This window comes from Clarias gariepinus, chromosome 19 (assembly GCF_024256425.1).
Source record: "Clarias gariepinus isolate MV-2021 ecotype Netherlands chromosome 19, CGAR_prim_01v2, whole genome shotgun sequence".
Taxonomy (NCBI): Eukaryota; Metazoa; Chordata; class Actinopteri; order Siluriformes; family Clariidae; genus Clarias; species Clarias gariepinus.
Window position 1 is genome coordinate 7,655,065 of NC_071118.1, and position 19,979 is coordinate 7,675,043.

The window sequence follows — 19,979 nt, forward strand, 5'->3', positions numbered from 1 at the left end:
TTCTTCCTTCTTCTGGACCTCAACAAAAACAACTGACTAACTGCTCGCCGTCCTCCAGAACAGAAATTTGAGCATAATTTTACTAAAATCTCATGCATTGTTTAAAATGAATGAGTAGTTGCATAAATTCATAACATGTTTTATCCCAGATGGTGCAAGCAAAAAAAAAAAAAAAGGACCATACGTACAACAATATAGGACAGATGCGTCCACATTAGAGACAGATTAAAGTCACAAATCCAATCTGACCAAAAAAATAAAAATAAAAAATCTAAATCAGAGTTAAAACGTGGCTTGTGATGTGAACGTAGCCAAAAAGAAAGTCAACTTGGAAGAAAGCTTAAGCTTTTTAAAACCAATGCCATCAACACCAATAAAAACAAACAGTGACCAAGCAGTGATCGTTCAGATTAATTTTTACTTAAAACTTAAACAGGATTATAGTGTTACACCACAACACACTGACAAACATGCCCACATTATTCTGAAATATTCTACATGCTGCTATCTGTTGTTGTTGTTAGGATTCTGAACAAAGTTAACAGAGTAGGAGCCTGTGTTGTTGTCCTGGTTGACCTGGAAATTGGCAGTGGAGAGGCCGAAAGGACGCAAAATCATGTTGCCCAAATCCTTCAGTTTACCTTTGTTGGAGGGAAAAAAAGAAAGAAAGAAAAAAAGTCAATAAAACAGGATATCACATTTGTCTCGGTCAGTTTATATCTGCGATGCTGATGCTGCAGCCTGATCAATAAGGAATATTTAAGCAGGCACACAAAATAGAGAGAAGAAAGAGAGGCCAAACCCTAGCACACGGACATGGATGTGATGCTTTGTTTTATTTTCTCCAACTGACAAAATAAAAACTGGAAGATCACTTACTTAACACCACCACTCTATTTATTAACTCACCAATTGGCTCACAACACAACAGCTCAAACTATAGAACACTGTTTCGAAGTGAACCATGTGCTACCAGACACAAATAATGTGTCCTTTCTACTTCAGTGAACTTTCTCTGCTTTTCTGGTCTGACCACTGCTTTTATCTAAAGCAGAAAAGCATCGTTGACGTAGCAATGGGGTCAAATGTGTAGCTGCTAGATATCATCATCTCCGCAGTCAGTTTCTTCAGTCTCATAAGATCACAGAACATTGTATTTATTGTCATGTTAATGCATCATGACGTCATGCATTATCATGCTAGAAATGGATGATGGGTAAACAGACTAACATTCAAGTAATTATTGGAATTAGTGATGCGCCAAGAAAACATTCCCCACACGATCACACCACCTCCACCAGCCTGGATTGTTGGCACAGGATAGGTTGGCTCCACAGATTCATGCCTTTGGCACCAAATTGTGACCCTACCATCTGTGTGGCTCTACAGAAAATGAGATTCATCAGACCATGCTCGGTTTATTTTTTCTTCCACCCTTAGTTTTCTGTCCAGTTTTGGTGAACCAGTGACCGCTGCAGCCTCATTGGTTTGTCCTTCGCTGACAGAAGAAGAACATTGTGTGGACTTCTGCTATTGTAGCCCACCTACCCCAAAATTGGTCATATTGTGCATTCTGAGATGCTTTTCAGCTCACTACAATTGTACAGAGTGGTGAACTACTTACTAGAGTGGTGAGTTACTATAGCCTTTCTGTCAGCTCGAACCAGTGTGGCCATTCTTTATTGACCTCCCTCATTAACAAGAGATTACCTTCTGCCGAACTGCTTCTCACTGGATGTTTTTCTTTATTGTTGACACTTGTGCATGAACTTCTCAGATCAGAAGTTATAGAAATACTCAAATCAGTCTGGCACCAATTACACTACTGTGAAAATCCTATTCTCATGGTTGATGGTCAGAACCCAATGCTGCTGACCCACATCTGTGTAATTTTATGCACTTCGCAGATACCAGAAGATTCCCAACTATTCCATAACAGTAATCATCTCACAGATGCTAAATAGCTATGCAAAGTCTCTTATAACGGCCCTATAACTGCATTGCATTCTGTCCATGATTCCATGCTGGACCTGTCATTAATATGATGTTTAATATCACTGGGAAATGTGTCTGTGAGAAAGGAAGCTTTTTTTTTTTTTTTTAACACTAACCATATTTCAAATATTAACCAGCATTGTAACTGCACCTGGAATATCTTCCAGTGACGTAAACATGACGCACAGTTTTCACAGGACATAAATACAGCACCAGTTACCAAATTAGAACCAGATTATTTATACACATTTATATACATGCATATTTCAGGGTGGACATTTTCTCTTGCTTCTACACATCATTAGTTTTCAAAACTTTTCTCAGCTTATGGTTAAGCACTGACTTTACAATCCGATTTGTGTTTTGCTAATGCAAATGGCTACACTCATGCCTGGCAGTGATGAGGAAAAAGCCCAAAGTCAAATGTCACAAATTATGGCTTTTTAAAGCACCGTTGCTTAAGTTAGAAAGTGAATTCTTCTCATAGTAGCAGAATGACTGAAGCTCAGCGCAGCTGACAGGAACTTGGCCTTTGTTCCGTCCTCACTCTATTTTTATAAAGCACTGAATTTAAAAGTATACTGAATTTTCATTTTTTAAACCTGCCTGAATAATTATTTCCAGTTCAGTGCTGTGGAAAGGGTACATTTTATCTTAACTTTCAGCACAATTTGCAGTCATATGTAAAAGTTAGTGCCCCCTCTTTTAATTCTAGCCTTTTTTTTGTGTGTAAAAATCAGAATCATGTGATTGTAGCGGGTCTCAGTATTAGGAAAATACAACCTCAGATGAACACCGCACATACTTATTTTTTTCAATGTGCCAATATTTATTTAACAAAAATTAGGCCAAAAAACAAAACAAAAAAAAACTGTGGGCAATACAAAGTACCCCGATAATTTAATAGCTTGTTGGATCCAACGTTTAGCAGCGATAATGTGTTGTAATGTTTTTTTCTACAGTGTGTGACGTTATCAGTATCGAACAATTTTTTACACCAAACATTTTACACCATTCTTCTTTACAACATTGCTTTAGTTCATTGAGGTCTTTGGGCATCCGCTTACGCACAGCACTTGTAAGGTGCCGCCACAGCATTTTAATTGGGTTAAGGTCTGGACTTTGACTAGGCCATTCCAAAACCTGGGCTCTTTTCTTTTTTTTTTTAACAATTCTAATGTAGTATGACCGAATGTCAACAGTTTTTTTTTTTTGTTTTGTTTCTTATTTCTCTGAGCATTGCACGATCTGACCTTGGGGTGAATTCACTTGTGAATAATCTCTCTCACTTTAGAATGTTGAAGTCCAAATTGTTTGGAAATGGATTTAAAACCCTTTTCAGGTTAAGGTGCAGCAACACTTGCTTCTCTATGATAATTTTCTTCTTGACATTGTGTTGTCTTTTGGGACAGGAAGGCAATTGTATTGGGGTGATAGACATGCCTCATTTTGTGTTTTCCATGTAATGGTCTCATTGTGTACAGGTGTGCCTTGTATTGGGGCCAATCCCAAAAGACAACCTTTTTCAATGTGGCATCAATTTCAACATTCTGTGGGTATAAAAAGCTGGTATTGTCAGTAAGTCATTCCAAGTTCATTATTCAAACAGCCATGAACACATGACGCCACTTAACGAGCAGCCCCACCTGGCCATGGCGCACCTTCGGGTTGGTGGTAGGCAGTCAGATGTTGCTTGTGAACTTGGTGTGTCTCAAAAAATTCATCAGCAGACTTGCATCAAGACACAGAACTACCAGCAGAGTTCATGACAGACCAAGGAGTGGAGCCCCACAAGTGACAGACCACAACGATGACCAGTACCTAAGGACCTATGCATTCAGACATTGTTATGCCATTGACACACAGCTGCAGGCCCGTTTACGAGATGCGAGGGGCTGTGGAGACGCTGACTCCACTGCTTTGGCTTCAATGCCAGACGACTGTTGCAGGTGACTCCACAGACACCAAGACACCGCCGTGAACGTTTGCAGTGGGCACAAGACCATGTAACCTGGACAATGCAGCAGTGGTCTACCGTCCTGTTTGACAAATTATTGTCATCAGCGTTGCTGGAGAAGGCGAGGTGAGCGATTCGCTGAGGCCAACACCCAGGGTTTGCTTTATTGGAGGAGGTGCAACAGTCTGGGCAGGCATCACCAGTCAGCGCAAAACAGATTTGATTATTGCACATTGCTCAGTCACTGCACTTTCTTACCTCAGAGACATCATAGAACCCATCATCATCCCCCAATTCCGCCATCACACCCCCAACTTTCTGTTCATGGGTAAAAATGCTCCACCACATCATGGCAGAAATGTCACAGCTCGACTTCAGGAAGTTGAAGTGCCTCATAAGGTATGGCCATCAATGTCCCCTGACCTGAACCCCATAGAGCACGTCTGGGGCCAGTTGAAGCAGAGACTGGATGATCGTACCCCACCCCCACGTGACCTGGCAGAACTGTGTGTCGCACTTGTGGAAGAGTGAAACGCATTGCCTCAGAACAACATCATGAGGCTAGTGAGGAGCATGAGACGTCGCTGTCAAGCTGTCATTGCGGCAAATGGTGGAAACACCCGCTACTGACATCGTCGATTTTTGTTATTTGGGGCTATCCCTGTTATTGTCAAAATTTTGGGGGGAATGGTGTTTCTTCTCATACATTATTAGTAATATCAAAGGGAACTTTTACTTATTTCATTCAAATTCAGAGCAAATAGGAAAAGCAATCATGTAAATAACAACATCCCTAAATTTTACACATGACTGTATGTTAGGTGAAATGGCATTAAGATGTGAGCAATGCAGCCACTTTTTAGAAAAAAAAAAGCTGAGAAAAAAGATTACGTGTGACTAATCGGGTTACATCTTTAGGAGGGGGGGGGGGGCGCTAACAAAAATGAAGGCGCAAGAGTGCTGGTGAAACATGAGCTATGTTATTGAGTGAATAATGAGATAATGTGCTTGTAGCACATTACCCCAGCCCTAAATTCTCTCTTCCTAAATTTGGTCACCTGCCAATACCTATCCACTAGCCAATTCCCCCTTATCATACAACAGCTACCAAGGGTGGAGTCAAGACTAACACGTGCAATCAAAGACACATGAAACCAGCTCTATATGCTATATAACACACTCATAGGAACGGTCTATTCGCTCTGTTCTGAATGCATGCAGACACTGACATCTGGCTAGAGTTGATGTGGTTGACAGAGGAATAAGTGTATGCTGTCCCTCCCAGCCAGTCACCACCTTGAATTCCTATCATTCTTGAAGTTTTTTTTTTTGGTAGGGGTGTATTATCCTGCAGAAAGAGGCTACTGCCATTAGGAAATACGATTGCCATTGAAAGGTGTACTTGGTCTGCAGCATTGGTAGGTGGAACGTGTCAAATTAACACCCACATGAGTGCGAACACCCAGGGTTTCCCAGCAGAACATTGGCAGAGCTTTACACCGTCTCTGCTGTTCTTCCCATAGTGCCTTCCGATGCCATCTCTTCCGCAGGTAAGCGAGACACACATACACACACACCCTGCTGGGCACATGATATTTAAGAGAAAACATGATTTATCACACTAGCCCACTGTCTTCCGTTGACTCCACGGTCTAGTTCTGGTGCATTTTCTAACTCACTCAGTATTGCCACTCTGACCAGTCTGCAGCTATACACAGCTTGCTATTACAGCCAGCATTCGCTTTTTCAGCAATTTGTGCTAGAGAGACTCTTTTGTGGGATTGGAACAGACAGGTTAGCCTTCACTTCCCGTGCACATCAGTGAGCCTTGTGTGGCCATGACTCTTCCCCTGGTTAAGTGGCGTCCTTCCTGGCATCGCTTGGTAGATACCAACCAATGCATACAGGGAACAATCCACAAGACCACAAGATTTTAGAATTGCTCTGCCCCACTTTGGGTCTAGCCATTACAGTTTGGCCCTTAAAAGTCACCTGCCTGTTTTTCCTGCCTAATATTTCACCCCATGACTGGTGCCGGTATATATTATATTATATTACGTGAATAATTTTATTTGAGAACTGTAACAGCGTGAATCGTATTCCAAGTCACTGTATACATGATCAAATTATAGTGATTAGAGTTTATCGAGCTGAAACTCTGCTTCAGTAATCCTTCTTTTATTAAACAAAAAAACGTTGTGTACTGCAGTCTACTCAGAATGTTGTGTTCTGGGAACAGAGAGCACATTTGGTCCCTCTGCTCTCATTCTGTTAGCCTTTAGCCTAGTCATGAACTCGCAGATTAGATTAGATGAACAGAGCTGAAGGAAAATAACAAACCAAACAACAAACCGAGGATCTTGTTCCCCTTTTCTCCCCAATAGACAAAAACACACAGAAAATACACTAGGTCTGCTCTATTGTGAAGACATTCAATAACAAAATACAAAAAAAAATAAAAAAATTTACATCTTACCCATCATCTCTTCTTTCAGTTTTTCATTTCGCTCCTCGATCTGCCGTGGTAATCTCTGCAGGGGAGGATAGAAAAAGGCCAAATTAAATTACCCAGTAAACACAAATGAATTACACAAGCTTGTAAATAAGATAAATAAGATTTGCATTTTATGGCATTTTGGCAGACGCTCTTATCCTGAGCGACTTACATTTTATCTCACACAAATGTGAGGAGTTGAGGGCTCAAGGGCCCAACAGTGGTAGCTTGGCAGGCCTTGGGTCTATCTAGGACCTTCCAATCAATAGGCCAACATCTTAACACCTGAGCTACCCACTGCCCACCATTTAAACCCAACAAATATACTGATAGCTTTATATTCCTTATGTCACTGCGTTCTCTTTACGTGAAAATGAAATTGAATGAGAAAGGCAAGATACAAATGCTAAACAGTGTGTCAAACAAATTGCTAAAGTTATAAATGGAAATCCAGTGCTTGTCTAAATGTCAGCAAAGAATTTTAGGAGCTTAAACTTCATTCTGTTCTCACAAATATTATTGCAAATCAATTCATTACATGTTCTTTTTTCAGTGTTAACTTTTTCAGTGTGCAAAGTATGACTATTAAATCAGTTTAAAAAAAAAAAATCTTAAGGACAAGGTGTTCTTGTGATGCTGTGCATCGTCCTAAAAATCATCAAATATTTACACTGCGAGAGTTGTTGAGTTGAATCTGGCACAGGCTCGCACACGTATAGGAGGGAAATTATTTTGTGTTTAGACACATTAAAATATTAATTAATAATTTCAAACAAAATATGTTTGTCATAATAATAATTACAGAAAAAAAATCTAATTGTTTTCCAACACAAGCTAACTGCTTATTATGTTGAAGTGGAAAAAGTCTAAAGCAGAGAGCAGTCATACTCAAAATAAAACAAAGACAAAAAGCCTCAAGCATCAACATGCATAAAAAATATTCACATATAATTCCATATTTCCTTTATCTCAGATTCAGTGAGGCCCCTAAAGATTGCCACCTTATCCAATATATCATTATGGATCGAATGCACAACCTTAGACACTACTTAAATACTGCTTCAACCTGTATCGATTGAACACTTTAAAGCTTTTTTAGCTTCTTCTGTGTTCACCAATATATTCAATAAACAATATCCATCAGACTGATGCTGCCCTTCCTTTCCTGCATCAATGTTTCTGCACAAATCTTAAAGTGTACAATGGACATCTCGTCATGCATGGCAGCTCATCAGCTGAAACTAAATCCCAGATGCATCCTCGTGTCAAGATTTTGTGATCTCCCTTGACAACTCTCGGATCACGCCATCTGGCAGTGCAACCCTGGGGGTAGTTCTGGATGACCAACTGTCCTTCTCTCCTCACGCTGCTGACTTACAGAGCCTCTGAAGAGACCTTGGCAAAATGTAAAAGAAAGTAGATACCAAAAAAATCTTGTTGAAATTTTATGCAAATGTGTGTGTTTTTTTTTTTTTTATTATTCCACACCAAATTTCATTTATATAATTTCTTTCCTTCTTAAAGCATTAAGTATGTGGTGTGTGAGAGAGGAAATGGTGATCACACAAAACAAAAATATAACACCATCTCTGTTTGTTTCTTCAGAACATAATTTCTTCTGCAGAATCTTTTTTTTTTTCTGTAAAAAAGGACATGGCGTTCTGGTACACCTGCCACCCGCTTACTTTCTTTAAATGCAAAATTAACTTTTTAGTCAAATTCAGACATTCAGATGTCTTTAGTGTGTGTACCAAAAAAAAAGAAGAAGAAAAACATTCCCAGCTTTTTGTCCCTTTTGTCCTTTAAACAAGTCAATTAGATTAGAATTTTCCCATATTGTGTCCTCAAGTCGCATGCGCAAGCATGCAGCAGCTTGGTGCGGTTGCTTTCTGAGTTTTCGTGTGTTTTTACTTTTTTATTATACTTTCCTTCTACTATTTACTTATAAGTTTATTTTGTATTTACCAAGTTAATTCGCCTTTTTAAACCATGCGTTTTGAAAGTGTTATTGTTCTTAGTTATGCTTTATCTTAAGCAATTTCCCTCTGGGATTAATAAAGCTCTTTGAATCTTAAATCATATAAGAAGTGTCCCACCTCCTGCTTTTTGCTCAGATCTATAAGTTATGAAAAAAATCTATTAGCTGGGGCATTAACGGACAGAGTGGGGAAACTCTGAGACCTGCGTTCACTTGTTAAGCAAATAGTTTTTAGCAGAATTTAGCAGAAGCAGAATTTTTAGAAGATTTTTTTAGTATGCGTGTTTATTTTATTTGTTCGAAGCTCCATTTAAGAACTCTTTGCCTTCATTACTCAGACATGCAGGTTTCTTTTTTACATCAGAAAGACACTCGGGTACCTGATCGGTCTCTTGTCGTCTTAAGGGCGTTTTAACATTAGGACCCCAGGATCGTTTCCAAGTACACTTGATCCCCAAAGTCTGGCTCATTTTGATCACTGACGACACAATTATTTCACGCTCTGGAAAGTGCCCGAGTGGGCTAAAAAAGGTGGTCTTGAATACGATACATCCTACTCGAGCACGGATCAAATCAGGTATGGAAGCAAATCAGTGGGAGAACCTGAGAACGAAGAGCAATAAATAATGTGAGCGCTGGACAGCTGGGGAGTTGGGACAGGGAAGAATTCGTTCCTGGGCATGGTATAAATCAATCGCGCTTAATGTGGAAACACCCTAAGACTGCAACTGCTACTTATCTGACCCTTGGAAATGACCTAGCAGTTTTCACCAGCGCATTTCTGTGTTCCTTTCCCCTGGCTGCCTGTAGCTGCCTACATCAGATTCGGATCACTGATGCCCACCTACAAAGCTGAGAAGTAGTGCTGCCTATCACACTACACTTATCACACTACACTTGCATCAAGGCACTTATCACACTACACTTGCATCAAGCTCCCTTAAAACCTTTAACAGAGCTTAACAGAACTTACTGTCCCTAAAAGGAGTTGTCAGAGCACACAGTTAAAAGGACGGTAAAAAAAAAAAAAAAAAAAAATTATGGAAACTGTTGGAAAATTACAGTCACATTAGATGGAAAAAATACTTTTGGACAGAAACAGGAACTCTGCTGTACACCAGGCGACACCATCACACAGTCAGTAGATTCTTGCAGTCTGTCAGGGATTATGTATTGAGTCCGGCTGGTAGAATGGGTGACGTTAACTTACACAGCAGGCTTCTCTTGCTGTCGAGTTGCCTGGGTCTTTCTCCAGCACAGCTTTGTAGTCCTCCAGAGCTTCATCAAGCTTCTCTGTCTGCTCGTACAGGTCTGCTCTTCTCAGAACGGGGCGTAGATAGTTTGGGTCCAGCTCTATAGCTAGAGAAGAGAAAGAGTGAAGAACAATTCAGAGGTGCTTCATAACTGCAGTTTGTGCCAACAGCTTCAGGTTTTATAAACCAGGAAACATGTTTTCCTTTGCTTTTCTATGACAAAGCTAACTCGGCTATAATACAGATTTTTTTCTAAAGACTTTTCCCTTATCTCAGAACAAACATCCAGTGTATCCTCCCTTACATACGCTTTGTATTAATTTGGCAAGTATTAACATCTTAACTATTTCTCAGCTCCTTTTACAGAATTACACTTTAATGCACCGCTTAGTAAAATTAAAATGCTTACAGTTAACTTATTCATTAGCTATACGTTGCTGCAATTCATTATGAGGCTTTAATTTTTTTTTTTGATGAGCCAACAGTGTTAGCTTCAGGAAGAGTCTGATGTTTTTGTGCACTTTCTGGCCCCAAGGTTCAGAATTTTAAAGACTGCAATTCTTAAGCAGCTCTTCACACTTGTTTGCAGAAACAAACTTTCAAATACTTTCACACAATGAGCTCTTTAAGGAGAAATATGATACTAGAAAAAAAAAATGATGGAATCACAATACTTGCAGTGTTCTCAGATTTTTTTACTTTGTAGCAAATAAATCACAAATATGAGACAAAACAGTTTTGTTTAATATCAGAACACATTCTGGCTTTGTGAAATGTACTTAAATACAATAAATTATTACAATGGATTTAAGATTGGTTTTTCTTTTTTAGAGCAAGTAGAGAAAACAACTATGGCACAATACTCTAGATTAAAGGAAAAATATGATGGAATCATCAACCAATACATAACTATTTGTTGATCCTCTTTATTAAGCTTATATGACTGCATGAATTATTTGAGGCATGGACTTTACCAATTATAATATAATATAATATAATATAATATAATATAATATAATATAATATAATATAATATAATATAATATATAATATAATATATATTTTTGTTTGGCTTAATATCTAGCCATGGGGTTTGCTAGCCATGTTATTGAGATGTGTCATTCTTGAAGGAAAGCTTGAACACACTTTGCTCTACTTCACCACCAACAGAACTATTTCCTACAAGTGGAATGAGAAAAGTCTCAAAAATGTCACTGTACACCTGTGCCCTGACTGTTGGGCTAATCACTGCCATCTGCCTTGGTACTTCACCTGACATGCGTATTTAAAATGAGTGGAGAAATTTAATTGCTTGAAGGAAACAATCTTTTGTGCCGTTAGAACAGCACCAGACTTCCAGGATCATCTCACCAGTCAATGTAAATTCATGATTTATTAAAATATATCTTTTTCATCCAATCATTTACACTCTATGATTGCTTCTTTTAAGCACAATATAACCTTGTTTATGCTGTTTAATTTCATGCTGTTTTTATTTGTTTATATACGGGGCTATGACATGACGAACAGGAGTTATATCCAAATACAAACTACCATTTAGGCCTGAAAATATTTTTTAAATAGGTTTCTTCCTTATTATATTTGTGCTGAAACCATGGTTTAGAACTTAAAAACTATCATGTTACAAAAGAATTTTGCATGCCAGTAAAGAGCAACATGTTTTCAGATGGAAACAAAAACCTAATGTAGGCTCCTGGGTTTTGCATGAAAACAGAAATTTCCTAGAAGAACTGGCATATTCTCCAAACTTAACACCTGTTTTACTTAAAAAAAAAAAATAAAAAAATAAAAAACCACTAACCTGTATCTAACACAACAAAAGGTTTTTACAACTAATTGTGTTTATTTTATTACACTTTAGTGCTTTTTGTAGAAGTTTCTTTTGTACAGATGTTCTCAAAGGCACCTTGGCTTAGGCATTTTTTATGTGCCGAAGACTTTTGTACAGTACTGTAAGTAAAACAGCTGTTAGGTTTCACTGTTGGAGAATAAAAGTTCTTCTGTTAAAATGCTCCTTTGTATTTTCCCACAAAACCCAGGAGCCAACATAAGTTGATTTATTTATTTGTTTGTTTGTTTCTAACTAAAAACTGGTCCTGTAATACAGATGAAACTCAAAAAATTTGAATATCGTGCAAAAGTTCATTTATTTCAAGGAATGCAACTTAAAAGGTAAAACTAATATATGAGATACTCTCATTACATGCAAAGCAAGATAGTTCAAGCCATGATTTGTCATAATTGAGATAAATTACAGCTCATTAAAACCCCAAATCCACAATCACAAAAAATTTTAGTATGGTGAAAAGGTTCAATATTCTAGGCTCAAAGTGTCCTACTCTAATCAGCTAATTAAGCCATAACATCTGCAAAGGGGTCCTGAGCTTTTAGATGGTCTCTTAGTCTGATTCAGTAGGAAGTACAATCATGGGAAAGACTACTGACCTGAAAGTTGTGCAGAAAACCATTATTAACATCCTCAATAAGGAGGGAAAGCCTCAAAAGGTAATTGCAAAAGAAGTTGGATGTTCCTAAAGTGCTGTAAAGCACATTAACATTGATTTGGAGAGCCATGTCATCTGCTGGTGTTGGTCCACTGTGCTTCATTAAGTCCAGGGTCAACGTAGCCGTCTACCAGGAGATTCTGAAACACTTCATGCACCTTCACACTTAATTTTCCAGCAGGACTTGGCACCTGTCCACACTGCCAAAAGCACCAAAACCTGGTTCAATGACCGTGGGATTACTGCGCTTGATTGGCCAGCAAACTCGCCTGACCTGAACCCCATAGAGAATCTATGGGGCGTTGTCAAGAGAAAGATGAGAGACATGAAACCGAACAATGCAGGACAGCTGAAAGCCGCTATTAAAGCATACTGGTCCTCAGAACACCTCATCAGTGCCACAGGCTGATAGCTTCCATGCCACGCCGCATTGAGGCAGTAATTGCTGCAAAAGGGGCCCAAACCAAGTACTGAGTACATATGCTTATTGATTGCATGTAATATTAAAATATTCTGGGATTGTGGATTTGGGGTTTTCATGAGCTGTATGCCATAATCATCTCAATTATGACAAATCACAGCTTGAACTATCTTGCTTTGCATGTAATGAGTCTATCTCATATATTAGTTTCACCTTTTAAGTTGAATTACTGAAATAAATGAACTCTTGCACAATATTCTAATTTTTTCGAGTTTTACCTGTATGTTGCTTTCTTTACAGATATGCAAATATTCTTCTGTAATGTTATTTATACATTGACTGACTACCTCAACTCATTACCTCATCACCACAAAGTATTAAAATATGCCATGTTGTGTTGTCACTCTTGTTTGCACATTTGCATAAGGACATTTTCTGTTAATTTAAAAACGTAAATCTGGCTTGTCTTAGCTAGTCAGCTAATTAGTTAGTTTTTTTAATTTATGTTGTATGAAGCACCTTGGTCATGGAGGAACGTTATTTTGTTTCACTGTGTACTAAACTGTATATGGTTAAAATGACAATAAAAGCCTACTTGACTTGAGTTTGGAAATATGGCAAAAACCAATGAATGAGATTTTGTACTTAAATAATGCAGACATGATTAACATGTATAGCAATATTTGCACTAAATTTTGAGAGAGAGAAGAAACAGTTATACCTTTAGTACAGTCACTGATGGCATCTAATTTTTCTTCCTAATGGAGAAACCACAAACAGACAATAAAGATAAGATGTATATATTTAATTCCCCTCTTAATTCACTCATTCCTTTACAAAAAATTGTTTTATACGAGTCTTCAAACCCATATCAAAAGGCTGTTTATTTATTAACACTTCCCCAGGCTGAGAGCGTTCTCCCGAGACTAATACTGACTTAACAGAAAAAATAACATTTCACGGGCATGCATCAGGTTCATACAATCACAAGTTTAATATGTAATAAAAATCCAATAGGATATGTAAAAGTGTACCAGGTAAATGCGTGCAGCTGCTCGATTCGAGAAGAGGATAGACCTCTCATTGCTGTAACAAACAGGACAGACTGCCAGCGCGGCGTTATACGATTTCTGAGCCTCTGCATACTCTGAGAATGCAAGCAAATACAGAATATTAGAACAGACTTTTATATCCTTACAGAGAGTTTAGTTATTTGAATCTTCACTACAGGACTACACAGATGTTAAGCATACACAAAAGAATAATGACTCGTGTTGCTGCATGTGGTAAGAACTTTAAAACAGAAACTGCACTCACCCCGATTCTTGAACTGTGCATTGCCCTTTTCTTTCAGTGCTGTACTCTCTACTTTTCTACTCTAAAACAGGAACAACAAAAAAGTGGTAGAAAAAGTATGGGTGACATTTGCGATAGTTAGTGCAGTCATGCATACAAAATAAAATCGTTCAAATTTGGCAAAGACTGTTGGTGCATGTTGTGATTTAATTGAGTAACAGTGAAAGGAGAAGGGCCAAACTAGGTCAAGTCAACGGGAAGGCTATGGGAACTCACTTAATCACTCTAAACAAGTATGGCGAGCAGAGAGCATCACAGAATGCACAAACTACAGCCCACAGACCACACTGTGCTTTTAGCTGTGTGATTAAATCAAATACTCAATTTAGTTTAATTTTGAGTCAATTTAATTCGACTCATTGATTCTATGGGTCAGTTTCTGATTTAGAATCGATTAACACTTTTTAATCTAAAAATGAAAAGAAAAAAAAAACACAATAGTAAAACTGCGAATACTTGTGTTTTACTGGAGTATCATTTTTTGTTTTTTTATGTTTATGAATAGTTAGTGTAATACCACCACCCACTGGACTGGAGTGTGAAGCAGGAAAAAGATTATTACTTTTCATGAGACCTGACAATAAACAGTACAAGCTATTTAAAATGTTCATTAAATTAATGTTTATTTTAGCAGTTTTTATTACTGTTATAGATATATAGTGCCGACTGAAAGTTTTCCACATTTTGTTATTGTTTTACACTGATATTAAAATAGATTCAAATCCTTTGTACTTCTATGCAAAATCACCACAATTACGCAATTAAGTAAAAACGTGTTTGGAGTGTTTTTTGTTAGTTTATTAAAAATAAAGACTAAAATATCCAATTTACATAAATGTTTTGACCAATCACTTAGTACTTGAAAAATTTTCAAAATCACATAAAAAATTCAAATTGAATCAAATCAACAATCTGCCTAAAAATCACAGCTCTATTCGTGTTCCACTCCTGTCGGTAAGCACAGACTCATCCAAAACTGGTCAGTCGAAGACTGTAAAGATACCATATGATCTTTTTTGTCAATCTTCCCAGTTTCTCTAAATTCTGATGTCTAGTCCACACACACATACAAGTATTTTTAAAAAGCCAGGTTTTTCTATGCATTTTGGTCTTTTGTTCAGTATTGGCTCACTGAAACTTTCTTTCTGGACTCCTTTCAGGGTACAAATAAAGAAACGTCATCTTCTTAATAACAAAAAAAATATTTTTGCCGTGTAAGAGCACTGCCATAAGTTATTTGTTTTTAGGTCAAAGTGTAAAAAAACAAGTATTACTTAATTTTTTTTTCCAGTCTTGAGTTTAAGCTTACAATTTCCATATGGATTTATTTTTTAAAGGATGAAGAAGAAAAGTACATGAACATGCATGGACTCAGCCAGAGTTTCTTTTCTGCTCACTATGACTGCACCACTTTGGCCTTTCTCCTCCGATGTCTCTCATCAACAAGGTGTTTCCGTACAACATTGACGCTCACCGTATGCATTTCATTTCACATGATTCTGTGTAGAGTCTACAGCTGTGATTTAATCAATTATGCAATTTTTTATTGATTCACAGTTTTTACATGAGATTTTATCCTAGACTAGCAGTATTAGCCCAATCAGCAAGTACCCAAATGGATAAACTTGTACTCTGTCTTTTAACAGTCACAGATTCTTGTCAGGTTTTTTGAAAGATCAGCAGCCTCAAGGTTATTCGTCCTATTACATATAAACCTAAATGTTTTTAGGTTATTCATAAAACCAGACATATTGTTCAATCCACCATTGATTTAAATTAAAAACAGACACAACCTTTTTTTCTTCCATTCTTTTTATCATTTCATTCTCTTTTCTTCTCCTGTGCTTAAGTATCTGTGAGGACTGAATGACCTTGTTTTTGGACCAAATTTCAGATACCGAGAAGAAATGAATAAAACTCAACAGTAGCTTAAAGCCAGCTAAGGATTGCATGGTGATTATTGGAGACTGATTATAAGACAACTCCAATAAAGAACAGTGTATTAATGTCTGTATAAATGCATTTAATGTAAAGGAAAAAATGCTCACCTCTTTCTCTTCCTCCGTCAGGTTCTTCTCTGCTTCTTGTAAGTAATCGTCATCATACTCACTAGGCTTTGCTGCCTCTTCCCTGAATTCCGAGTCCGAGTCCGTCCTCGTTTCATCTTCCTCTGCGATCCCTTCATAAGGTCTTTCTTCCTGCGCTGTATCTTCCTCCAGTGGCTCATGTCTCATTGCAGCAGCATTACTTCCAAAATGATTAGACGCCTGTGCCGACTCTTCACCTGTGTCAGGATTTCTAATGGACTCTGTCTGTGATTCATTCTCGGTCCCTTCACTGTGTGTCGTCTCTGTTTGATTTGTAGCCAGTGATGTTCTTTCTGTATGAAAGGCCTCCTCACAGTCATAAAAACAGTCCTCATCCTGATTGCTAGCGCTCTGGCCATCCGGTTGACCTCCCGCATCCGAGACTTTTAATGACTCGGCCATCGCGGCCAACGTCGCAGACTCGCCCTCCATTTATGGCGGAATTCTTCCTAAACAACTTGTAACAGAATGAACAGTCAATCAGTGAAGATGTCAAAAATTTTACTATCATGAATGAATTGTGGAAAATGGAATCATTAATAGCATGATTGCAATTGTCCATATTAATCATTAATGATTCAAATGCAACCTTTAATGATTAATATGAAAAATATATTTTTTCACAAAATTTTTTTATTTCATTTGAGTAACATTCAACTTTACATAATACGATACCAATTCCATAATACGGTACCAATTATACATGTGTAATTGCATCTGCATTGTAACTGCACCTTTTTTTCCGTGATCACTTTGATCAAGACATCAAGAAAAATTGTGCATAAAATTTGTGTAAAAAAAAAAAAGTCCCAAACAGCACGATCTGATAAGTACTGTGTAATTGATTGACAACACAGCCTCTTAGAATGGTCATGCTGAATGCTAAAACACGAAGTGTGTGAAAATTTCCTGTCCTGTGTTGCAAAACTCATTACAGAAATCCAGACTCCCTTTGGAAGAGACATCAGCACAATAGCTGTGTGTCAGGAGCTTTATAATTAAGCAATATTACATAAGAAGGAGTGCAGTCATGATGAATATTGTCAGGGTTGTAAGCTTTTACACATCCTTCTTCTACAGGTGGAACTAACTAACTGCGATTGGCGGGACTAGTATAGAGCTAGCGACCGAAAATTAGCGACTGACAGTTTGTGATTACCAGGGATAAAGTTGTTTTTAATTTTTCCCAGTAGCCGAAAAAAGAGAATAAACCATGAAGGATAGTCCTGTAAATCTCATACGTTTCTCTTTACTTATTCCCCTTTACAATATTAGCTCTGTGAAATTCCAGGACTCTTGGGGTTAAATCCTGAATAATGTTTATTTGACACAGAAAGCTAGTGTATGTAGGATGTGCAATCCCTTGTTTCCACACACCAAGTAGACCCCTTGATCAAGTGCTGGGAGAATGATTTGGGATTCAGCACTGCGTTCGAATCTAGTTAGCTTTCTATCTCGTCTTAGGTGCAAATAAAACAACACAAATGCAACGTGGTAGCATTTACTAAGAAGACAAAGTGTTGTTTAAGATCACATTACGTTATCAGATGTGTTTTCCTGCTAAAAGAGTTACATATAATTAAATGCCCCAGTCCTGTTACCAGTTGTCTTATATCATTACTCATGGAAAGCGCCTCTTCCAATCAGATTATGGTCAGAACAAACTTTTGTATAAAATGGTTTATCATGGCTGAGCTGCTGAACACAATCCCACTGAGCATCGACTCAATAATACTTACATAATCATGTGAAGAATAATGTTAAAGTGCTACATCATACATAAAGACATTTTAGTCAATTGTATGCTTTCAACTTTGCGGTAGCAGCCGTGTGGGGTTAAAGACCCTTTAAACCCTACACCATTTTAGCATGACTGTGCACAAAGCAATGTAATTAGATTTGACTAAATTCAACTTTATGTTACTGCGCATGTAGAAACAAGGCAAGGAAGTAAGAGTTAGCATCTAACCAGAAATAAATTTTTACAATGCTGATTAATTTGCATATATACATAGTATATAGAGAGGTAGCTTAGTTGCAATGAGTGCAATTGATTACAGGGGGTATAGTTAAGGAGGTATTGTATACCATCCTAAAGAAGTCTGCATATGTAAACATTATACAGTGAGGAAGGTAATATAATAAGTGCAAATGAGTTATAAGTGGGTGCAATAGGAAGGCATTATTACCGAGGAAGAGGAAGAGTATATATATATATTATATATATATAAAAGGGTTATGTACATTGAGTGCAATGGTTGTGGATAAGGAAACATATTGTACACCATGGTAATATTACAGTAGAGAGGGTTATATACATTTGTGCAACATGAATATTTACATGAATGTGACTCAGCAAAGCAGGGCTTACAAGCAGTATTTTGAAGCCTAAACACAACTAATATATAAACTTAAAGTAGTTAAAACCACACAAGCAGCAGACACTTATCCACATTGTTAGCTTACCATTGCGTTTGCGTTAGCGTGACCTGGCAAGTTTAGCTTTTTGCTGCTAAAATACGGTCTTTAAAAGGGCCCACAATTACATTAATATCTAAAATGCTTAAATAAAGATACACAAAGCAGTTAAAATGTCAATTCATACCTACCAGAAACTCCCCACGTCTCCCAGCTCCCTTCTAGAAACAACACGAAGGTTCTTCCGGGATCCTGACGCGTCACTAGCAAGAGGATTGTGGGATATGTAGTTCGAGTATTGAATTCTGGCCTAAAAAACGATTCTAGTACAGTACTTTAAAATTCACTTACACCACTTAATCGCTGTTTTTATGAAATATTAAGTAATCCCAGTCAATATATTTAGTTTAGACAGAAATACAAACAGCATGTTTTTTTGTGAATGAGTTTGGGTCCTCTAAGGTATAAAACATAAAGATATCATTGAAAGAGTGGGTTCTGACCAACATACAGACAAAACCTTTCTTTCACACAGGCATAGGACAACAATGTTTTTGAAGAAAGATTGACATGGACAAAATCAGCCATGTCCAGGGGTGTAAATCATGTTTCTGGGTCTTGTACAAATGAGGCGCCATTTTCCTGTCACTTTTGGTAAACTTTTTTTGTTCTGGCACCTTTCAAGAGTTTAAGGATTTTTTCAATTTTCAATTCGATTCAATTCAACTTTATTTATATAGCTCTTTTAACAATGGTCAATTGTCTCAAAGCAGCTTCACAAAAATGAAAGAAATTCATAAAAAACAAAAATTGTGTATGTGTGAGAAAAATGTGTCTAGATAATAATGAGATGAATGAATGAAATGTCTCTGAGTCAGTAGGTGCAGAGGGCAGATGGGGTCTGGATCACTGGGAGCACAGGAGCAGGATGTGTAGCTCCAATCATCATAAAGCAGAATCCAGCTGGAGCTGGTCCTTCTCTGGATGCCTCAGGATCCTCGCAGGGTTGGCATTTGTCTACTGAAGCTGGTACAATCTCCAGATGCCTCGGGATGAGTAGAAAAGTACAGAACAGATGAAGAGAATTAGCGTAGTTGCCATTCAGGATAGATGTACTGAAGTATAAGGTTATGGGATGAGTATGCCAGATTAAAGAGATGCGTCTTGAGTCTACTTTTAAACTGGGAAACTGTGTCTGAGCCCCGAACACTGTCTGGAAGGCTATTTCAAATCTTTGGACCTAAATATGAAAAAGCCTTACCCCCTTTTGTAGATTTTGAAATTCTGGGAATTACAAGAGGTCCAGAGTCTTGTGATCTTTAGGAGCATGGTGGATTGTAGCGTTTCAGAAGACTGGTTAGGTATGTAGGAGCTAAACCATTTAAAGCCTTGTAGGTAACTAATGCTATTTTGTAATTAATTCTAAACTGAACAGGTAGCCAGTGCAGATATGATAATATTGGGGTTATATGATCATATTTTCTGGATCTAATGA

General features: G+C 37.7%; 2 protein-coding genes across 3 annotated transcripts in view; one reads left to right on the forward strand and one right to left on the reverse strand.

Moving 5' to 3' along the window:
- lcp2a (lymphocyte cytosolic protein 2a) overlaps positions 1-19,979 on the forward strand; it is a 186,053-nt gene that overhangs the window by 11,233 nt on the left and 154,841 nt on the right. The window lies entirely within an intron of this gene.
- ttc1 (tetratricopeptide repeat domain 1) lies at positions 399-18,741 on the reverse strand. 2 transcript variants are annotated; one of them, XM_053478162.1, is made up of 8 exons: positions 18,676-18,741; positions 16,028-16,523; positions 13,941-14,001; positions 13,658-13,770; positions 13,345-13,381; positions 9,635-9,783; positions 6,429-6,483; positions 399-641 (listed from the first exon to the last, which is right to left on the reverse strand). In XM_053478162.1, exons 2-8 carry the CDS (start codon positions 16,496-16,498, stop codon positions 505-507), a joined length of 1,023 nt encoding a protein of 340 aa, XP_053334137.1. In that variant the 5' UTR covers positions 16,499-16,523; positions 18,676-18,741; the 3' UTR covers positions 399-504. The 2 variants fall into 2 exon arrangements, with proteins under 2 accessions (XP_053334137.1, XP_053334138.1); XM_053478163.1 differs by having other exon boundaries at positions 18,672-18,691.

Coding starts and splice junctions, on each gene's coding strand:
- ttc1 (XM_053478162.1), bottom strand. CDS start 16,498: ATGGAGGGCGAGTCTGCGACGTTGGCCGCGATGGCCGAGTCATTAAAA. Junction 14,002..16,027: donor TGACGGAGGAAGAGAAAGAG/GTGAGCATTTTT, acceptor TTCCTGTTTTAG/AGTAGAAAAGTAGAGAGTAC. Junction 13,382..13,657: donor CAGCTGCACGCATTTACCTG/GTACACTTTTAC, acceptor TTTCTCCATTAG/GAAGAAAAATTAGATGCCAT.